The sequence below is a fragment of the Mycetomoellerius zeteki genome, unplaced genomic scaffold, assembly GCF_001594055.1.
Source record: "Mycetomoellerius zeteki isolate Tzet28-1 unplaced genomic scaffold, Tzet1.0 scaffold1074, whole genome shotgun sequence".
NCBI lineage: Eukaryota > Metazoa > Arthropoda > Insecta > Hymenoptera > Formicidae > Mycetomoellerius > Mycetomoellerius zeteki.
Window position 1 is genome coordinate 48,174 of NW_017255990.1, and position 20,640 is coordinate 68,813.

Here is a 20,640-nt window from a genome sequence, read left to right on the forward strand (position 1 = left end):
CAATTCGACAAGAAAACAACCGATTTCAAGCAGCGTTACGAAGAGATTTGCAGGCAGGGAATCGTATTTTACAACATTTTGACAATCATCCTGAGACCAGCGTTCGGAATGCGTCGGCTGTATTGGGAGTGTCACCACAAACAATTTGGCGAACTGTAAAAGGAGATAATCGCTATCCCTACCACATTCAAAAAGTGCAAAATTTATTACCTCAAGATCATTGGAACAGATATAAATTTATTGTTTTGTTTTTTATTGTGTAAGTATTTATAGATAGATATGAAGATTGTGTATTAATATTCAGACATTTTTTAACGACAGCATTAGATATTTAAGTGAATGCGCAAATATTTTAAAAATCTTGTTGATTCACGAGTGTTCTCTTTACTCATTATATCAGCGTGATTCGTAACGTCTTGATAATTCATTTTTTAATATCACTTTATCAGATTCATTACGGATATAAATAGCGGAACCTGTTTCCATGAGCCGATCCGATAGGGAAAATCGTATCGATACCGCGACATAGTGAGAAAAAACGTACACGCACGGGTTGGCACAAGAGGTGCATCCTGCGCGATCAAGGTCGAGAAACAGAAGAGACGCGACGGTCTACATAACTCGATCTTGCGGATGCTGCAATGGCTTGGATGGCTTTATACTTTCCGTCGATACGCTGTATCTTCAACTTACTTTCGTATCCGTTTTTCACGAGATCGACATGCCGCAATGACGACGGTCCCCCTCGCGTAAGCCTTGGGATGCGCTCAACTTTTATTAGTATCGAAGTCTTTATGCACAAATGAAACCTGCTTTGTACTATTATTCCTTATATAATTGATTGATAATTACCTTGCACAAAATAGTATAAAAGTATCATTACCAACTGTGTCCTCAAAAAGAAAATGCTATTAGGCTTGATGTTGCACACAAAAAGTATTCTTTATGTAATTACACTTGTTGCAACTGAATAACATTGAAATACTTGAAACATATATACACACCTATATATATATAAATAAATATAAATTATAAAAAAGAATATCTGGTGAGGTAGACGCAAAAAAATTAAAGTATCGTTCCAAATGACATTTTTTGCTAAAAGGAGATAATCAAGAAGAATTGAGGAACTCAATTAAATCTGTATAATATTTTATCTTTCATGTTGACGCATGAGAGAGAGAGAGAGAGAGAGAGAGAGAGAGAGAGAGAGAGAGAGAGCGCTTACGCTAATTCTATGTAACGATAACTAGCTCGAGCGCGAGAAATGCGATTGAACGGAGAACTGGACAGTGTCGCATTCTCCGGTGAAGAGGTGCGAATTCCTGGACGGTATCGGTCTCGTGTGTAATGTGTAACATCGAGCGTGTAACGATCGGAACACGGTTTGTGCCCCCTTCCACACCTGCACGCAGTCACTATTCTTTCTCGTGTGCACATACGCACATGCGTGTGTTGGTGCTCCACACACACACCGGCAAGCCAATTGGAGAGTCAAGTCTTGGCCAAGTCTTTATAAGTAGGAGCCATCCGCGTCCTCAGGACTTACTCCCTCTCGGGAACGTGCCACGATCAGCGACCGATTTTCAGAATAGTTAGTAAAAAGTTTGTAAAGCCAACCAGGCTCACGCTCCACGAATTTCCGAAGACGAGGATTCAAAGGAAACGGAAGGATTTGTGAGATGACGAACGCGGACGACTAACGAACGACGGAGTTCTTTGCTGAATGCATCGAAATGTAAGTCCACATATTCCTTTTTCATATTAGTGAAGATGAATGGAAACCAATGCTTCTGAAATTTTTGGTTTACCAATGAGTAAGGTTTTTTTTTTAATGTGAGAGTTACAGATTGTATATTTTTTTAAATTTATGTTTGAAATGTAATTGTTAGTAAAAAGTGATTAAATCATTAATCTCTAGGAGATTGCATATGTGCGAAAAATTGAATGAGAATTATAGATGTACATTTTTTTTAAATTTGCGTGTTTGTATTCATTAATGAAAAGTGGTTAGATCATTAATCTGTAGGGGGTTGCATATGTGCGAAAGATACTACGGTCAATGAATAAATGTTTGGCGTTTAAATAATTAAGAGAATAAATCTCGTTCGAATCGAAGTTAATTTATAGTATAATTTTTCGGAATCATCATAAGCGGTCACGCAAATATAATTTATTGTCTGCAGTTCTGAAACTTCGTAGAAATATCGTCGAGTATTTCTTCGCTTCCTTGGGAAGTAGATTGGTGGATATTTAACGAAGGCCTTAGAGGGAAGTGATTAACATAAATTTCGTCCGAGGCGTTACTGGTCGAAAATTTAAGCAGCCTCATAAATACATAGCGATTATGATGCATCAGATAACGGAGATTGGTTCGATGCGTTGGTGTCCTAAATTGATAATCAAATGATGCGTTAAGTTCAGATACATCAGATGTATATTTCTAATTTTTTTAATACCAAAATAATTTACATAATTATTGCGTAATTATTACTAATGTAACACTTACATACAACTCTACATATTTTATAATAGTAAACATAGTAACATTTTTGTAAATGTAAAATTTTTCTTATATTGTAGCGCTTTTCATTTAGCTCTTGAAAAATCAAAAGCTTAATTGATTATTACAAGTTAACAGGTATAGCAAAAGTATCAGAAGTCTTATAATTTAAACCGAAGCTATTTCGTTACTGAGATTAAACATATATGTATAATGAATACCTTGTTTCCGATAGTTATCTATAATTAATAGCTATTACGATTCCATTAAACTAGTTAAACTATCAATACATAACGATCACTTGCTATTTTACGTCTTAAACGTATAATTGAATGTGATTGTGTTTATTGCGGTAATAAAATATGAAACACGGAAAAAAAATGTTTCTGGTTTACAGCTAATTCTGATTAGCTGAAATTACATTAGCTACTGTAGCTATGAATTTACTAATACATACAAAGGATTTGCTGCTGTAGCTAATATATAAGGACGTAATAGCAAAATATGCATGTCTGTTACAGATCGATTTATTTAACAATATGAAGTTAGTTCTGTTACTGATTAGTCACAGTTATCGAATATGTCCGTGTAAAAAAAAAATTACCTCATAGTTAAATATGGTTTGCTGAAACTGTACTTGCTACCAAATTGTCTGTTACACAGAAAACGTTTGCTGCAATGATCAATACATCGACATAATAGCAAAATGCTTGTCTGTTACAATGATAACGAATCTGACAGCTAATGGAAATTAGACCTCGCAGATACGACGTTAGGTGTCCATGTAATGCTATTGAATTTAGCTGCCATACCTAATTTTTAGCTATGGCGGAGCTAATCTTTTTTTTCCGTGAAACAGTAATTTAAATGAAACCTTCCTTTTAATAATTTCCACAATTATTTGATATCATCTAATAATATACGTAAAAACTTAAAACGTAAACACTTCATGCAATAGCTTTCATACCTTATACTTTTATAGTCATTTTTAATGTCCTAAAATTGATATCAAGAAAATACTATTGGTATTTAGCGTAATAAAAAGTCTTCGGAGCTGGCCGAAGATCAATGTCGAGCGTATAATCGTTATGGTCATGACAATGGTCACGTAACTGTTTCACCCGGTCACAAGCGGGTCTTACAATACTCGTAACATGCCCACAATGTAAATGACCGTTGCCGAAATATTCCCCCGCTCGATCGCGAATTCGCGTCACGAACCTGAACGGCTGCTGTATTTGGCTGGACATTCCGCGCTTCGTATGCTCGGCTCAAGCATGGCCGATCAATCCGTCGTTCGATCTTGGCATTGAAATAACTGATCGGCCAAGAAATAAACAGGCTTGCTCGCGGGAGCATAATGCATTATGTACGCTTGTATAGCATTTCGTAATCTGTAGACGGCAACAGCCTTAAGTGATACCGGTCTTAAAATTAATTTTCGGTCTGATGCACCATAAAGAAACATCGCACGTGCACTGTGTAAGTATCGAGCGAATCACGCATCTTTTTCTATCTCTTTTAATGATAAAAGTAGTCTTACTCGCAAAACATTGTATCGATAATATTTTGGGAATAAGACCACTTTTTTTTAATTATTAAAGAAACAGAAAAAGTCGCGTGATTCACTCAACACTCTATATCCTTTATTATATAGTTTTCACAATTAAATAGAAGAATTCTAAAAATAAATAATTAATTCTTTATTTTTAATACTAATATAATATAAAAATAGTTGTTACATTATTTATAAATAAGAAATTAACATAAAAGGATCCTGTGTAAGCCTCTTATTACAAAGAACAATCTTTACAAAAGAAACGTGTAATTATAAAAATTTTTTTTCGTTACGTGATACTAGGAATATTCCATTATTAACAATATTTTAATGTGCACAACGTTTCCAGAGAGTTCAACCTTGCGCAATTATTCCAAAATGGAAGATAAAAGTTAGCGGAAGGAAAAATTCGAAATTGACTCACGGCAATTTGTTTAATCATACTTTATATATAGAAAAAAGAATCAATAAAATCTTACCGATTATCATCCATACGGCTTAAAATTATTTTTATATTCAATATTGATCATAATGATATATTCAATATTGATGATATTTATCTATAAAATTCTATAAACACACACACACACATTTAAATACTTAATATGATTTATCTACGTACACAAGTGATTATAAATTATTGTTTAAAGAAATATAAAGTTTACACTATGTAGATATATATACATATACACATATATTTCCAGCTACGTTATATTATACACAGCTCAATGTGATCATTAATTGCACCAAATTACATCGTAATTTACACCTGTAGCTTTCTCATTTTCTTAAAGATATGTAGCTTTTATACCAAACAGCCTTGAACCTTACACGCGGAGCTAGTGTCAATGACGGATTTACGCACGACGCATGATAGATCTTCGGGATACCTACGGGATGATTGTAGTAGCAAATGAAAGGGACATTGAAAAAAGAAGTGTAGAGACTTGTAAAGAGGATGGTAGAAGCTGAGGAGTCAGGAAAAGACGTATACAATTTACAAGGATCCCTTTAATTGCGACGTGTCACTGCAAGGGGAGTTTGGATGATGTTGCCAGCCACGAAGAAATCCACAATGTACAGTTGACGAACGTCATGTAAATTTTTATAACGTTATGCTATGCGCTATTAATTCAGCGCCTTATTTATATTACACTTGCAAATGCAAATTTTTCACTTTATAAAAAAAATTCTAATTGCATATATAATAGCCAACTATAACTCATGTAATATATATTACACATATGCATATATGGTATATATATATATACATATATATATAATATATTACACGAGTTAGTTATACATCTAAAGATTTACAATAATTTCCCTAAAATGTATAATGCAAATTAAAAATATTTTACATTATTATAAAGATTATACTATATATTTATCCTTTAAACAAATATATAATTAAATTTGGAGAAATAATTAATTATAAATTTTATCTATTTTAACGATAATTTTATTCCAAATTTTAAAGAATAGAGTCTAAAGATTTTCTTGAATAAAAAGTCATTTAAGAGTGAAATCTTTCTACTGAGGATATACTTATGTTGAATTGTACATATTTACAAGTACGCGAAATTTCAAAGTAATAATAAGCATGGCACATCAATGTAGTTATCGCTAGCTATTTTGAGAGGAATTCATCTTATTTCTTCATTTCATTGAACAATGCAAGATTGTATTATATTGTGAATAACAAATATTACTAAATAACAAAATGTCCTGATTTGAAAAAAATTTACCTCTTTTTTTATAATAATACGTATTTAATATAAATAACTGATGTAAACGGGAATATATAAATCCTATTATTATTATTTTGTATAAATATTTAAGTATTTTAAAAGCACATTTTTCTGAATATATATATATAGTAGATATGTTTCTTATAATATTTAGTGAATGTTCTTTCAGTAGTTGTTACAATTTATTACGGATTCTGTATGACTTCTCATCATTCCGACGCCACTGTACACCAGTATACATATCGGTAGAGAGGGCAAAAGTGGAATTGGCGGGAGAAGAAACGACCTTGCTACTTTCCACGGCAAGGTTGCACTTAGTCCGTACGCATGCTATCATAACAGCTCAGGTTCACTGTACCGCATCATCGCCCGCAGACTGAGATATTACTATTTCCTTCGTCACGGTGTGTCTCGTAACAGGTTGTGTCTCGATTAGCTTTTACTTCTGTTTGAATGCGCACCATATAAGTTTGTAATTTTGAGCATTTACTTCAAGAATTTCCCAAAGCAAGCTTTATATATTTGCTAATGCAACTTATTAACAATTTTGAAAAGCTATTTGCGTTAAAAACATTCGATATAATATTATCGGTATGTCCTCCAACTGTTCGTTTTCTGAATAAAAAATAATAATCGCACGCCACTTATCCTTCATTATCCATAAAAAATGTTTGCGATGAATCAAATAGAACGTCGACCGCGCAAAGGATATATAGACTCAAGGATCGGGAAATATGCAGTTACATTTTCTGCCAATTTTCTATTATTACGGCGTTATCAGCGATGTTTGGTGACAAGGTTGTGTGTGTGACTATAGATTACCATTTCTTAAGACATATTCCACGCAATTAACAAGCATCTATGTCGAGAATTCCAATAATCGTTTTTAATTCGAGGTCAAGCTTCGTTTCACGCGTGAAGTTGCTCGAATTGAAAAAAATGGTTTTTAAGATAAAATCGAGAAAGCGTCTACTATATTGTACAATTCAAAGATGTACTTCTAAAATTAATTATATTTTGAATTATATATTAGATTTATAATTAATTCACAATAATGTTTAATTTTTAAGGATCATGCAAATTAATGGCGAACTACCACGACGTGTACGTTAAAGGAAAGAATATTCTTATAATGCAAAAAGAGTGTTGTTGTGAAGTGCATAATTATATACTTTCATTATTCTATAAAAAGCCTCTCTCTCTCTCTCTCTCTCTCCTTTTTCTCTATCAATTTGCAATCTTATCATCAATCTTTCTGATAAATGATAAGTCAAGTAATAATTTATTGCCTTTAATAGGGCGATCTCAAACTTGTCAAACTTGTTGGTACGGCTGCTAATAACGATATTGAGCGACACTCAACCACTATTAATTAGATTATCGGCATTTTACGATCGATTATCCAGACTAGTAAGTTTCTTGTCCCATCATTTTCATAAACACTTTACCGTTAAATCTTTAAAAAATGAAAGAAGAAGAAGAAGGTGTGCAATAACTGTCGATAATAAATACAAAGTTAATTAATGTAATCCGAACGCTTTTATGTAATTTTTTCTGAAGTCCTTCTCTAAAGATATTTTCGATAGTGCTTTTAAAAAAAGTACATATTTCTTTATCGCACTGACATTTGTTATTAATAGGCATTTAGGTTCGTAATGTCTTGATTTGATTTTTTACAGTTCATTTACAAATAAGCTAATTATTATCTATTTAATTAATTTTATTTGTTTCTGTCAAATTTAGAACTCTTTTTCTAAACTCAAGAGTCGTAATGTAAATACATGCTTGGTAAGCGCGGTAAAGTCTTTTATGCTTGATCGAAGATGCAAAAATCAAATACTTATCGCAAACATTTAACTCGCGATAAGCATTTGATTTCTGTATCTTTGATCGCGAACTTCCTTTATCTGTATACCTTAGAGATGCAAGTTAAATATGTATACTATTTATAATAATAATCAGTACGTTAATAAACACTTAATAATGTGGTATATTTTGTGAAGATAGCGTTATCACCAATTTTCCCATTTTTAGACGCTTTAATTGCAAGAAACGCAATATATACGATTCGATTTACATTTAAATCGAATTACCGCTATGATGATACATATATATACTAATGTCAGTGATTATATTAGTAAAAGCAAACAAACTGGAAGGCCAATTGCATCTAGATTACTTTATGTGATAAAAAATAGCATTTTATTATGACGTGTTAATTCTTGAATGGTAATACATGAACAATAATTAAATAAATAGTTTCACGTATTTGCATGTTTGAGAACTTATGAAAGATTCAATATATAATCTTATTATTCAATATATAAATTCTGTCGGCATTGCGCCACATGAAAGAGAGAGAGAGAGAGGAGGGGGAGGGAGAAAAGGAAGCTAGTTAATTTCGCGATGTCGATTTTTGCCAGTCGAGATATCCATCGGCGGAAGGCAGGTTAATTGCACGACAAACCGCGAAGATACGCTGGACACGTTGTCCTTGAAATGCGTCCCAGGCTGCGAGTTCGTTTAGATTTAATTCCCCGAAGTAGCAACAACAGCAACAACAGCAACAGGAACAGCAACAGCAGCAGCAGCAGCAGCAGCAGGTGGTGGACCTGTTTGAAACGGTTTATAAATAAGCCATGTTACCCCCTTAACAGCCCGTCATTACTTGCGCGCACCTTCGAACCGTCTGGCATTTATATCCGCAGCTTAGGGTATCCGTTTACACTTTGATAGTAAACGATAGTAACAGCCGAATGGCTCCTCATTATGCTTTATGCACGCAGCGATGCGCCGTGCAACAAAATGTATCTGTAATACTTTACGATAGACAACGTGGAATCTTGCACAACGTTAATTGCCCATAAAAGAGATAAATAAGGAATAAACGCACGTTTAGTCATAACAATAAACGACAGCCCTGTTTAAAAAGTCTGATAGAATCAGATAGGAAAAAACTCTATCTGATTGAATCGTGTTTTTGGTTCGTAAATTTCAGATTACTTATCCGAAATATCTGATAGATTTTCTATATTTCTCTATCGGTTTTGTCATATAGCTTATAATATCGTTTTTAATCAATTTCTATCTAGTCATGTTTTATCAAAATCAATAATATCCTTTCGTGTTTTTGGTTCGTAAATTTTAAAATCTAAAATTTAATCGTAAATTTCAGAATCTGAAATTTACGATTAAAGACATTGTAGAATATTACTAATTTTGATAAAACACGACTAAAATAATTGATTAAAACCGACATTTAAGTTGTACGACAAAAACGATACTGAAATAAAGGAAATACGTCACTTACTTTAGACGAGTTATCTGAAATTTACAATTCAAAAACACGATAGCATATTATTAATTTTAATATATCATGACCAGATAGAAATAGATTGAAAACGATATCTAAGCTATGTATGACAAAAACGATAGACAAATATAGAAAATTTATCAAATATAGCAGGTAAGCAATTTGAAATTTACGTTTAAAAAGATATTTAAGCTATATAATAAAAACGATATAATGTTTATAAAAAAAACTATATAATTTAATCAGATAATAATACAGAAATGTCTCTATATGTTAGAATAAGATAGACGTTATGGAAAAATTGTCGTATATTATTGTTGGCAACATAATGTGACAATTAAGTTATTAAATAATTAATTATTCAATGACCTAAATAAATAATTAATTATATAACAATGGTGGGAATTTTTCTATAATATTTGTCTTATTCAAACATATAGGGATATATAGGGACATATTTTTGGATTAAATTATATAGGTTCGTATAAACATCCTTTCGTTTATTTCTTATTAAGTCAGAGAATGTGATAGTATCATATAGAGAGAGAAGCTTCTGATCTCCGATAAGTATTCTATCGTTTATTTAATATAAGATATAAAACGATAGAAATTTATAACTTTTTTATCTGTCGCGATTTTAATGTCCGATAGGTACGATAGGTTCTGATAAAAATAATATAGGATTTCTATCAGATTTCTATAAATTTCTATAGTTTGTTATCGGATTTTTTTAAGCAGAGAAAAGCTCATTGTGTGACTACATTGCAGATTGAGAACGATCCATTTGTATAGTGAAATTATGGATAAATTCCTGTAGGTATTGACATTCTGAAAAGTCAGATGGAAATATATAAAATTTCGTTTATATTTTTCATATACATTTTGATAAATTTTTCAATTCGCTATAAAACGATAAAATCTTATAGAATTGGTTTCTTACTTTTCCGATAGAAACTCATTAAATGAATTTCAGATTGATAACGATTTAATTTTTGTTTTTAATATGCGATTGATAGTTATTCTTAAATAAATATGATAATTATTATTAAATAATGATAGAAACCGATAAATGCCAATTCGTCATTTTGCTATTCCGTTAGATACAATAGAATACGATAGAAAGTGATAAATTTTCATCGTCAGTTTCCTATTAGAATCCAATAAAATACGATAGAATTCATATCTGAGGCTGGCGAGCCTTGACGATAGAGCTTACAGAAAACGATATAAACTGATAGAAATCCTACCGTTTTCAATCGTTTTCTATCAACTTTTATAAGCAGGGAAGACCAAATTAAAATACTTATTGCCAAAGGTTATAATTACTCTCATATTACAAAATACAATTTCTCTGTAAAAAAATTCATGTGTAATAAAGTCTAAAAATTATAATTGACAAATAAAAATTTTTTTTCTATAAATAAAGATTAAACTTTGCTTATTTTCTTTGGAATTTGTGTATTTAATAGATATATATATATATATATCACAGAGCAAATGTTATATGTATATGTATAAAGCTAAGCGCGGTTAAGTTCTATTGATGTTTTTTCTGATCCATTATTTATTTTGCATTCACTAGCATTGATGTTCAGCATGCAAAATAGATTGCATGCTCTTTCGCATAATTGTAAACATGCCTGTGATTGAAAGCAATGACCACGTGGAATAATCTTGATTAGCATTCAGCGAGCGATCAACGGTGTAAACGGAGCTACAACATCGCGCCATAAAATGTTTCATTCAACGCTGCGGAAATTTCTCCAAGCATACCGTTTTATAATGTAGGTTATTCACACTAATTTAATACCGTAATTTAACAAAATATCAACCGCATCAGCTATAGAGTATATTAAAAGTTCAAAAATTTAAATATCTTATCTCCAATCATGTTAAAGAAAATTTAATTTTTAGCTAGTGTGTCCGAATACAAAAATTTGTAATTAAGCTCCAAATTGTATTTATTCAAAATTTTCATATTAAAAAAATGTAATCATATATTCATTCAAAATTTTTTCAAAAAATATTTATTCACAAAAAAACTATGAATATTTAACGAGTATTTATATTCATTTAAACAAAATATAAACTGAAAAAGAGAGCTGTAATAAGCAATCGTTATCCTTTAACTATAATCGGCACTTTGATGACTTTAAGTAAAAAAAAATTAATTTTATTTATTTTTGTCATTGAAGTATTCAAATTTTATGAAAGAAACTTAGAAATTTTGAAAAATATTTTAGAAAGCAATACATTTTTTATTTATAAATATTTATTTGATAAAGCGCCATACATATTCCGATATAATTCCGGTTACATCACTGTAATGTTATAAACACTTTATAAGACATCTTGGGCGCGTCGTTCATTATGGTCTGAGGGACACTAAATTAAGATATATTATTTATTCCCAATAAAAATGTCTTTGTTTAACCTATAGATTAAACAAGAATGCCTATCGTATAAGTCGCGGACTAAGAGCACGGTGTAATTGTAGCCGCATAGATTTCTGTTTTCTCTTGCAGGCTTACAGGCTATGTGCAGATAATACAGAATAAAAGTGAATACGAAACGAAAATATTCGTAATCATATTCAAAAAATATTTATTCAAATGGAATGAAACAGTATTTATTCGTTTCTTGACGAATAAAAAAGGAGTGTATTCGAATGTATATTTTCAATCATTTTTTATTCATTTATTCGAATATTAAGTGTATTCACCAGACACACTAATCTTTACATCAAAAAAAGGAATATTTTCGTGAAATCGAATTAAATGATCAAGTTTAATATTAAACACGCTGTTAAACGTGTTTTAAAGATTATAAAAAGTATGAAATAAATTGTATGAAGCAAATTTTGCAACACACGATTGGCATTGGCAATGAATTCACAATCTGAACATGCCGTCACGGTAAAGTTATGGATACTCTATAAGAAGACGTAATTTGATGTTACGTGGTTGTCACATAACAACATTCTTTTCACTAAATGAAAAGAAAAGATCATAAAACGAGATGGAAACAGGTTTAAATTATCCTCTATATAGAATATTTCCGCATATATCTCTTTTTAGTAATAAAACTTTTTACTTTTGTTTAGATATGGTAGATAATGGTAATTAACATTTAACAAAAAATTTAGAATTATAATAATAAACTGTATCTCTATATCATCGCCTATAGTGACTTATGCATTTATGTTTCCCGTTGCATAGATCTCACAATCAGTTTCTCACCGTTGCTCGTAGTTTCCATCTCGATAAACAGCAATGAACTGCATATACTTCATCAATAGAGCTGCAGGTAGTTGAAGAGATAAGATACACATGATGACGTTTTTTGATGGCGTTTTTTGATGAAGCTTTAACATGCTTTAAGATGTTCTCTCGTTATCGGATAAATCGTTAAACAGAAGTGGATAGTCGTTCTTCGAAATGGCAGGGTCCAAGATAGTTATTAACATACACGGTTTAGACTTATAAACTGTGCGGCAAAAAACCAACATTTCTTCTGAAATCTAGATATGATATAATAAATAAATTGTGATTACGTCATGTTTTTATTTAATCACATAGAAATAACATAAAAAGGTCACAAAATTAAAATTATTGTAAACTGTTCTTTCAGAAAAATTCAGCTCCTTAGATTTCATCTATGTAACATATTTATATATATACATATTTATATATATGTATACATATACTATATGTATATGCAAATAATGTAACAGTTCTGTTAACGGATAAAAGGAATAAATATTATATGTGAATAATATATATAAATATGCTCATATAAAATATTCAGATCATGTTTTATTATACTTACAATTTTATTATAATTAAATATGATACAATGAAAGGTTAATAAATCGAGAAAAAACTTTCAATTAAAAAATTAAAACTCTTTAATTGTCGATAATTGATAAAAAATAGTTTTCGCTTATCAAGCAGATTATGATAATGACTTGCTTAAAGATATTTGCGAAACTTATCTTTGATTCTTCATTAAAAATTTGTACTTCAAGAAATATAGTATTGTCAGAGTTATTCCTTTATTTTAAATGTATATTTTTGTATTATAATATAATAATGATTAATAATTTTATTATATTTCTGATTGTAGATAAAGTTGGATATATACACAAAAGATGTGGAAAGTTCGATCGATTTTGAGTATTTTCACGACGCTGCTCATATTTACAAAAGCTGGTGAGAACTATTTTTTTTTTTTCAATAAATGATATTAGATCGTATTGTGAATATACAAATAAATATTAAGTAAATAATATTTCAATGTGAATTTATATACATAATCAGTTCTATAACATGGGTGCCGAAATAATTTTCAATTTCAAAATGCAATCTTAAACTGAAACTGAGACAGTAATATCACAAATTAAATTGACAAACAATTTAATAATACTGATATTAAGTATCTTAAAAAGCTATAAATAATTTATTGCGAAAAATTACAAAACTGAACATGTATAAAAATTCACACCAAAATATTATTTAAGTACTAAAATGTATTTAATCTTTCTTTATTTTAATCTTAATTTATTCAAAATTTTACTATAAATTAGATTGTTGATGAAAATTCTGTTTAATTCTAAAAAAATTAATACAAGATAAATTTTTTAATACATGTATATAAAACTCGTACGATAATATTTAATCAATTAAAGATCAACTTAAATTTGAGTATTTATTAGTCCTATTGTATTGCAGATTATTACGAGTATAATCAAGACCAATACCGACAGAGCAATGCTCCCTTTAAATGTATAGAAGAGGGTTACCATCCCGATCCGCGTGACTGCAGAGTTTACTATAGATGCGTAGATTGGGGCAACGGTAGCCCGCTGACGCCCTTCAAATTTGAATGCGGAGTAGGCACAGTGTTCTCGAAGGATAAGGGAGACATTTGTACGCATCCAGAAGATAGTGGTCGATTTGAATGTGGCAGCTCCGAGAATGAACTCGATTCGAATGTACAAGATCCTCCTTCCCCTATATGGACAACAACAATACGAACAACTATGTGGTCACAATCAACTATGATACAGTCCCCAATAACTAAACCGTCTACAATCACTGAAGCTGCGACAACAATAAGAAAGCCAGAAACAACAATATTACCACCACTAACAAATCGACCAGCTATAGACGAACCGAAGGATAACGTTATTAATTGTCAAAATGGATACCAAAAATGTACACAAGAAGGATTTTTAGCCGATACTTGTGATTGCAGAAAATTCTACAGATGCGTAAACGAAGGTTACGGAAGGTTTACAAAATACGACTTTAAGTGTGGCGTGGGAACTGTTTGGGATCCAGAAATTCAAGCATGTAATCACGCTTGGGCTGTTACAAGGAAAGACTGTAGACAGAACTTGGAAAGTGGGGATAATAATGGACAATGGAACGGTCACACTGGAAATAACAGTGGACAATGGAATGGTGACATTGGTAGTCCTGGACAACCTGGAGATCCAAACGGTCAACCAGGACAACCTGGAGATCCAAATGGCCAACCAGGTTCACCGGGTAGTCCAGGCTCTCCGGGATATCCGGGAACACCAGGTTCTTCAGGCACATCAGGCTCTCCGGGGTATCCGGGAACACCGGGTTCTCCAGGCACTCCAGGTTCACCGGGTAGTCCAGGCTCTCCGGGATATCCGGGAACACCAGGTTCTCCAGGCACATCAGGCTCTCCGGGATATCCGGGAACAGCGGGTTCTCCAGGCATTCCAGGTTCGCCGGGTAGTCCAGGCTCTCCGGGATACCCAGGAACACCTGTTTCTTCAGGCACTCCGGGTTCTCCGGGTAGTCCAGGCACTCCAGGTAGTTCAGGTACTCCAGGATATCCAGGAACACCGAGTTCTCCAGCCGCTCCAGGTTCACCGGGTTCTCCAGGCTCTCCGGGGACACCGGGTTCTCCAGGCACTCCGGGTTCTCCGGGTAGTCCAGGCTCTCCGGGATCCCCAGGAACACCGGATTCTCCAGGCACTCCGAGTCCGGGATATCCGGGGACACCGAGTTCTCCAGGCACTCCAGGTTCGCCGGGTAGTCCAGGCACTCCAGGTAGACCGGGCTCTCCAGGATACCCAGGAACACCTACTTCTTCAGGCACTCCGGGTTCTCCGGGTAGTCCAGGCACTCCAGGTAGTTCAGGTACTCCAGGATATCCAGGAACACCGGGTTCTCCAGGCACTCCAGATTCACCGAGTTCTCCAAGCTCTCCAGGATATCCGGAGATGCCGGCTTCTCCAGGCATTCCGGGTTCTCCAGGTAATCCAGGAACTTCAGGATATCCGGGGAGACCGGGTTCTCCAGGCTCTTCGGGATATCCGGGGACACCGGATTCTCCAAGCACTCCAAGCTCATCGGGTTTTCCAGGCTCTTCAGGATATCCGGGGACACCAGCTTCTCCAGGCATTCCGGGTTCTCCGAGTAGTCCAGGAACTCCAGGATATCCGGGGACACCGGGTTCTCCGGGCACTCCGGGATATCCGGGGACATCGGGTTCTCCAAGCACTCCAGGATCACCGGGTTCTTCAGGCTCTCCAGGATATCCGGGGACACCGGCTTCTCCAGGCACTCCCGGTTCTCCGGGTAGTCCAGGCTCTTCAGGACATCCGGGGACACCGGCTTCTCCAGGCATTCCGGGTTCTCCGGGTAGTTCAGGAACTCCAGGATATCCGGGGACACCGGGTTCTCCGGGCACTCCGGGATATCCGGGGACATCGGGTTCTCCAAGCACTCCAGGATCACCGGGTTCTTCAGGCTCTCCAGGATATCCGGGGACACCGGCTTCTCCAGGCACTCCAGGCTCTCCGGGATATCCGGGGACACCGGGTTCTCCAGGTTCTCCGGGTAATCCAGGCACTCCAGGATATCCAGGGACACCGGGTTCTTCAAACATTCCTATATCTCCTGGAAATCCAGACTCACCAAATTCACCTGGCAATCAACCGTCAACAGGTATAATAACCTAAAATACTGTATATGTGTATACTGATGTTTCACTATCAATATAAACAATCTTGTTTTAGGTATTTGTACAGTAGAAGGTTTTTTCTCTGATTCACAAGATTGTCGCAAGTTTTATCGATGTGTCGATAATGGCATGTCCTCCTTTATTAAATACGACTTTCAATGTGGTGCTGGAACTGTCTGGGATTCGTCCATTCAGAGTTGCAATCATGTTTATGCTGTACCGCATTGCAATCAAGCAAATGGTGCAGTTACAGATAAACCCGGCACATCGCTGAATGAAGTAGATAGTACAAGTGGACCAGATACAAGCAAATTACCATCGCAATCTTCTGAAAGCTCGACTTTCCCACCAACATCTTCAAAACCAGAGATACAATCTTCGACTCAACCTGATAGCACTACGGGTAATCCCATTGCACCATCTCAGACGACGTCAACTTCTTATTTGCCACCCAGTAGTACATACTCGTCTTCGACAATGCAAGTTACCGAATCTGTTTCTTATGTTCCTCCTACATCACAAATGACTACTACGTCTGTATCTTATTTGCCACCCTCGACTACTACCAGCGGAATATCTGGATCTACACCCGAATCTGTTTCATATTTGCCACCTGATACTAGTACTACAACAATTACTTTGCCAAGTTCTGCCTCGTCAACCGCATCTTCGCCTCAGAATGAAAAATATAAGTGTACTAAAGAAGGTTTCTTTCCGGATCCTGATAACTGCAAAAAATTCTATCGTTGTGTTCAAGACCAATTCGGATATCAAAAATACGAATTTGAGTGCGGTCCTGGCACAGCATGGGATCAATTAATACAAACGTGTAATCATATTGATAAAGTAACTTCATGTTCAACAGATAGCAATGAAATTGATCAAAGTCTTGGTTCCAGTACTTCTACATCTGAACTTCCTACCATGAATAGTTCCACAACTGTTTCTAGTCAAACAATTGCGACTACATCTTCAATTCCAATTTCTACCGAAACCACTACAACTGCCAGTACTCCAAGTGAAACATCAGACAAAACAGAGTCATCATCAACAACAAGTACTATCACACCTGTTAGCAGTAGCGAAAACCCCGCTTCAGAAAAACCAGAAGAGATTCAAATGCCTGGTAGTTCTAGTACAGAAAGTTCATCCGAATCCTCGTCTGAATCTACTTCTGAATCAAATGAAGGATCATCTTCATCTACATCAGAGTCACATGCACCAGATTGTGCGACACAAAAGCCGAGCAATGCAATAATATGCAATAATGAAGGATTTTATCCGCATCCCGCTAGGTGCGATAAATTCTATCGCTGCGTTAATAATGGCAATGGTTTCAATGTATATCATTTTGACTGCCCATCAGGCACTATTTTTGATTCTAGCATCAACGTATGTAATTATCCTGAATCTGTTTACCCCGCAAAAGATTGTACGACTGGAAATACTTCAAGCAATATAGAATCCACAACTCAATCCGGAACGCCTGAACAATCGACATCAGAGGGAACTACTACTGTAACTGCACAGAGCATAACTCAGCAAACAGAAGAAAGTACAACCACAACGACAGAGCTTGATACTTCAGAAGAAAACGCTCCCACTTCTATAGAATCGACGACATCAAATGTACCAGAGAGTAGCGAAAGTATGATAGAGTCTACGACTGAATCAACCACTACCACTACAGAAACCGCTATCGAGTCTAGCACTTCTGAACAGAGTAGCGAAGCTACAACTGAAGCTGCTGCTTCCACAGAATCCGGAATGTCTACGACTGAGTCTCAAGAACAGTCTACGGAATTTCAGGAACAATCGACAACTGAAGAATCCCAAGAGCAATCAACAACAGAGTCAAAAGAACCATCTACTACAGAAACTCACGAACAATCAACAACCGAATTACAGGAACAATCCACGACAGAATCTCAAGAACAAGCAACAACTGAATCATCGGAATCGACAACAGCGGAACAAGGAGTAGCAGCACCTTGTTCTATAGGCAACTTAACTGACGATCAAATAATTCTAGTTTGTCCCACTAGCTTCCGAAGGCATCCGAAACATTGTAATTTATTCTATCAATGTACTTCCGAAGGCAACATGGAAATAAAGATTCTCGTATTGAGTTGTCCCGAAAATACCATTTTTGATGAGAAAGAGATTCAATGTCTACCTGAAAGTGAAAGCAGTCAGCCATGCATGGGAACCAGAACAAACGCCAGATTTTATAGAAGATTAGAAGATCATGCTTTATCACCTGTAAGTATTTTGAATAATCAACTAAATAAACTTATAACAAAAATATTCATTGCAAAATGTTTTTTCAATTTTAGGTAAAGGTATCGTCAAATCAGCTTTGTCCGCAAGAAGGACATTTTCCTTATCGACAAGGTTGCAGCAATACCTTTTACAAGTGTAAACGCGATGTCCGAAACAGTTTACAGGGATACCTTTATAAATGTCCCAAAAACTTTGTTTATTGGTCGGTCTCCAGAAGATGCGAACGTGTGACACGTCTTCCAATGTGTTCGCATTTGTCGTACAAAGACAAAATTGACTGGAACGATCGATGGCAAATACCGACCGAAGATTTTAATCTTTCTGCCAGAATGTTACACTTCTTTTAATTGCTTGATGATATTTCTTATATTCTACACTCTTAGTAAATACGAGTTGCAAATTTGTCATAATAATGTCTATAGAAAACATATATTTTTTAAATTAATTATTGCCATTTTTGATAAAAATTTGGAATAATATACAGTAAGAATTAGCAAAATTACAATATTAGCAAATTAATGATGATGGATTATTAAAAGTAAATATATTAGAGTAATTGCATATTTAAATGAATGATTAATACAATATGTGTGTATGATGTTTGTTTAAATATCTTTTTATAAGTTATAAAACATTCCTAAAATAATATTCTAATTAAATTTTTTGCTTATTCTAATGCAAAAAGTTATTTTTGCTAGTGCAATATATGTATTGTCCAATAATTTACAATACTTTATTAATGATATTTAACAACATGGCTACGGAAGATCTTGATTAAAAATTTAATAATAGATCTTCAGCAGTCGTCTTGGATGAATTATTGTCAAACTGCCATTACGCAATTCTTAGTCAGTAATAGTTATGATCAGGGTTGGGTAAGTTAATGTTTTTTTTTTAATTGAATAAAGTTAAAGTTAATGGCTTTACAAAATTAATAAAGTTAAGTTAAAAGTTGAAGGAATAAAAAATTAACTTAACGAACGTTAAGTTAATATTGAATTAACTTAAATTTAAAAAAAATTAGTTCTGAAAAGAATTATTTTTGAGATCAAAATGTCCTAATTTTTCTTAAAATGAGATAAAATAACAACTACAATATAGATTATTAAGTAAATTAAATTTTTAATTTTTTTATTCACTTATGATATAACATAACTTTTTAGGTTTTTACTTTTTAATAAGTCTTAAGCCCCATAAAAAATGGACCAATTACAGTCAAATATTTTCCTCGCATTCAATTGTAATTTCTTATGACTTAAAACACCTATTGTAGATCCGGACTAAGGCTTATTGCATAAGGCATAAGCCAATCAAAGGGCTGTATTAGCATCTTAAGAAATTACTTAAGCTGGTCTTAAAATATATATGAATGGATTACGAATATACGCCCTTAGTCTTATTATATTTTATTATTTTTCTAAGGCATCTAAAAGAGAGAAAAAAAATTTTTAACTTAAAAAAAAGTTAAAAAGTTAAGGTTTAAAAGTAACTTAGTTAAGTTAAAATTTAATGCATTTAAAATTAACTAAGTTAAGTTAAAAGTTATTAACTTTTTAACTTTTTTTGTAACTTTTAACGTTTTAATTAGACTACCCAACACTGGTTATGATAGTGAGTCTATTAATAATTATTGACAAATGTGAGTAACTTTGCAATGTGTGAATCGAGTACAAGAACATATTTTCATTATAGAATTGGGGTATTATTTATTTTTGTTAATATCATGTAAGATTAATTACCCAGATAGCAACGTGTTTATCTTGTTGCTGGCATGTTGCTTGCTAAGTATGCATTGCTAAGCATGTGTTGCTACCAAGAATTGCAGCAACTGAGTCCTCAATTATTGACAACTTGATGCCTTCATGATATGATAACTTTGAGTAGCAACTTGCCAGCAGTTTACCAACAACTTTAAAATCGTCATCATTAAAATTCGCATTACTGCCATCATGTTGCCATAATAATATGCAGCATCATGCAATGCTTTCATATTGCCGACAACATAAGATAACATTGATGCAGCTATCTTGCTGTTAAACTGCTGGCAATACATATACACATTGTTGCCTGCATGTTGCTACAATGTCGGTATATTCGAAATCGTTGAAGACAAATCTATGGCAAGTTGCCAACATCATAAGCAATCACAGATTTGTGTGATTTTGCTGAGACACGCTTTGCTATCTGGGTAGCTTTCGTTATCACTAAATATAAAATGAAACAA

General features: G+C 33.8%; 1 protein-coding gene across 4 annotated transcripts; it reads left to right on the plus strand.

Annotated features, from left to right (window-relative positions):
- Positions 1–1,562: 1,562 nt before the first annotated feature.
- On the plus strand, positions 1,563–18,812 carry LOC108725166 (flocculation protein FLO11). 4 transcript variants are annotated; one of them, XM_018452031.1, is made up of 8 exons: positions 1,563–1,738; positions 13,254–13,339; positions 13,859–14,977; positions 15,032–15,217; positions 15,317–15,343; positions 15,965–16,117; positions 16,189–18,395; positions 18,470–18,812. In XM_018452031.1, the coding sequence occupies exons 2-8, from the start codon at positions 13,279–13,281 to the stop codon at positions 18,761–18,763; spliced, it is 4,047 nt and encodes a 1,348-aa protein (XP_018307533.1). In that variant the 5' UTR covers positions 1,563–1,738; positions 13,254–13,278; the 3' UTR covers positions 18,764–18,812. The 4 variants fall into 4 exon arrangements, with proteins under 4 accessions (XP_018307533.1, XP_018307515.1, XP_018307506.1 ...); XM_018452013.1 differs by having other exon boundaries at positions 15,032–15,148; positions 15,191–15,343; XM_018452004.1 differs by having other exon boundaries at positions 15,032–15,343.
- The last annotated feature ends 1,828 nt before the right edge of the window (positions 18,813–20,640 follow it).

Bases quoted from the DNA above. Each gene is read 5' to 3' on its own strand.
- LOC108725166 (XM_018452004.1), top strand. From the start codon at position 13,279: ATGTGGAAAGTTCGATCGATTTTGAGTATTTTCACGACGCTGCTCATA. The intron at 13,340-13,858 runs GTGAGAACTATT...ATTGTATTGCAG, and splicing joins GCTCATATTTACAAAAGCTG to ATTATTACGAGTATAATCAA. The intron at 16,118-16,188 runs GTATAATAACCT...ATCTTGTTTTAG, and splicing joins TGGCAATCAACCGTCAACAG to GTATTTGTACAGTAGAAGGT.